Source organism: Hibiscus syriacus, unplaced genomic scaffold (genome assembly GCF_006381635.1).
Source record: "Hibiscus syriacus cultivar Baekdansim isolate YM2019G1 unplaced genomic scaffold, ASM638163v2 tig00113124_pilon, whole genome shotgun sequence".
Lineage (NCBI taxonomy): Eukaryota > Viridiplantae > Streptophyta > Magnoliopsida > Malvales > Malvaceae > Hibiscus > Hibiscus syriacus.
Window position 1 is genome coordinate 3932231 of NW_024063444.1, and position 2122 is coordinate 3934352.

The 2122-nt window shown below is 34.2% G+C and overlaps 1 protein-coding gene across 1 annotated transcript; it reads left to right on the forward strand.

The window, feature by feature from the left end:
* The first annotated feature begins 201 nt into the window (after window positions 1-201).
* LOC120185850 lies at window positions 202-1883 on the forward strand. The gene is made up of 3 exons (XM_039189953.1): window positions 202-334; window positions 526-659; window positions 1719-1883. Exons 1-3 carry the CDS (start codon window positions 202-204, stop codon window positions 1881-1883), a joined length of 432 nt encoding a protein of 143 aa, XP_039045884.1.
* The last annotated feature ends 239 nt before the right edge of the window (window positions 1884-2122 follow it).

Here is a 2122-nt window from a genome sequence, read left to right on the forward strand (position 1 = left end):
TCTCATGTCCGCCGTCGGCGCTGGCGTTTGAAGTCGAAGGTTCCTCCCAACAAATCTTCTACTATTTTAATATGTAATATATAAACCATTAGCTCTCACGCGCATTATATATATATGTGTGTGTGTGTGAGAGAGAGAGACAGAGAGTTATAACAAGAGAATCTTGTGTGTGAGAGAAATTAGAGACAGTAGACATAGATGATGACCGAATACTCCCAGGAAGAAGAAAGCATTTCACAGGCGCATAATTTCCAGTTGCAGAGATCTCTAAAATTGCTCCACGGCGTCGCAAACGGTGCCGTAGGCTACGAGCTCGAGGCTCGAAGCCTTCGTGGTATTCGGGTCATTCAAGCCGACGCCGGTTTCTTGCATTGTAAATTCATCGTTCCCGCCCACGCTTCCGTAATCTCCCTTCTCTTCTTCATGTCTTTTAGGTTTTACATAACGAGATATCTTCTGTTTATTTAAAAAAAAAAACCCAAATAGTTAATGAGTTTTTTGATCTGTTTATTATGCAGGATATAAATGGGAATTGGCATGCCGGAGCCATAGCGACTATAATCGACAGTGTTGGTGCCACCGCCATATACTCCGTCTGTCACAAAGTAAAAGTCACCGTCAATTTCAACATTCAATATCATTCTACTGCTAAGATTCAGGTTCATTTGCTTGCTTATTTCTTACTTTTCATCATTAAAATTAAGGGTAAACTATATTATTAGCCTTCGATCTTATTACCAACTTTCTAATTTAGTCTTAAATTATTTTGTTTCTTTTTTGGCAAAAAGGCATCAAAGGTCCTTGTACTTTTTGAAAAAAACCAATGTGACCCTCATATTATTTCTCTCTCAATGTGGCCCTCCAACTTAGAAAACAAACTCAATATGGCCCTTTCACTAACGTTTTTCGTCGTTTACCGTTACAGTACTAGCGTGCCAATTCATTGTGATGACATGATGGTCCACGATACTGACATAACAGTTTATCTACCATGTTAGAGTTACCAATTTAGCTCATCTGTCATGGCATCAGATACGTTAATCTACCACCCTGGACTGCCATGTCAACACCGTGAATTGTCACGCCAGCATCGTGAACTGTCACGTCAGCACCATAATGATCAACAACGAAAAATGTTGGTCAAAGTGTCACATTGAGTTTATTTTCTGAGTTAGAGTGTCACATTGAGAGAAAAATAATACGAGGGCTACATAATTTTTTTTCCAAAAATACAAGGACATCTCATGCTTTTTTTGTCTTTTTAAAAAAAATAAAATTATCACTAACTTTATTGAAGGAAGTATATTTAAATGATTAGGAACTCATTAAATGTAGTTGTTTAACGATTATACAGTTACGTTTGGTTTTGATACCTTTCACTAACAATTTTACTTTAATTTTGAATTAGTGTACAATTTAATTTAAATAATAATTTTGATAGTGATTTACAAGAGCTTTTGTCTAGCCTAGTAGTTAAACACTCCACTCATTTGTAAGAGTTTTTAGGTTTAAAATCTTTTCTTAATGCCAATAATATTTTCCTCTTGATTTTATTTATTGATTACATATATCATTAACATATTGATAAGATTAAAAATATATATTTTTAATATTTTAATGATAAATAATTAAAATAAAATATAACATTAATAATGACATTATAAAAAAACTAATTTGATAATCACAGTAGAAAAATATAATTAATAAATATGGTGCAGGAAGAAGTGGAGATAGAGGCAAAGGCAAACGGAAACCGAGGAAAGCTTTCATCTGTGCTGGTAGAGATTCGAAACAAATCCAAGAATGGACGGTTGATTGCAGTTGGTACTCAATGGACGGCTGGTAATGACTATAGATCACCTCAACCTCAAGCTAAGCTTTGAGAATAAAATATGGATTCCTTTTATTCGTCGGAATAATCGCACATTATCCTACAATATTTAAGCTTTGAGAATTAAATATGGACCGTCAAATTTGTACAATGAACTTTTAAATGAATAAAGCATGTGCTTTTTTTCTTAATCAAATTTCATTATTATGCATTAACCAACTTAAAGAAATTATTATTTTTTCTAGAGGTCACGGATATGAACACCAGAGACTTTAGCAGGGTGATTGAGCG

Coding starts and splice junctions, on each gene's coding strand:
- LOC120185850 (XM_039189953.1), top strand. CDS start 202: ATGACCGAATACTCCCAGGAAGAAGAAAGCATTTCACAGGCGCATAAT. Junction 335..525: donor CGAGGCTCGAAGCCTTCGTG/GTATTCGGGTCA, acceptor TGCAGGATATAA/ATGGGAATTGGCATGCCGGA. Junction 660..1,718: donor ATTCTACTGCTAAGATTCAG/GTTCATTTGCTT, acceptor AATATGGTGCAG/GAAGAAGTGGAGATAGAGGC.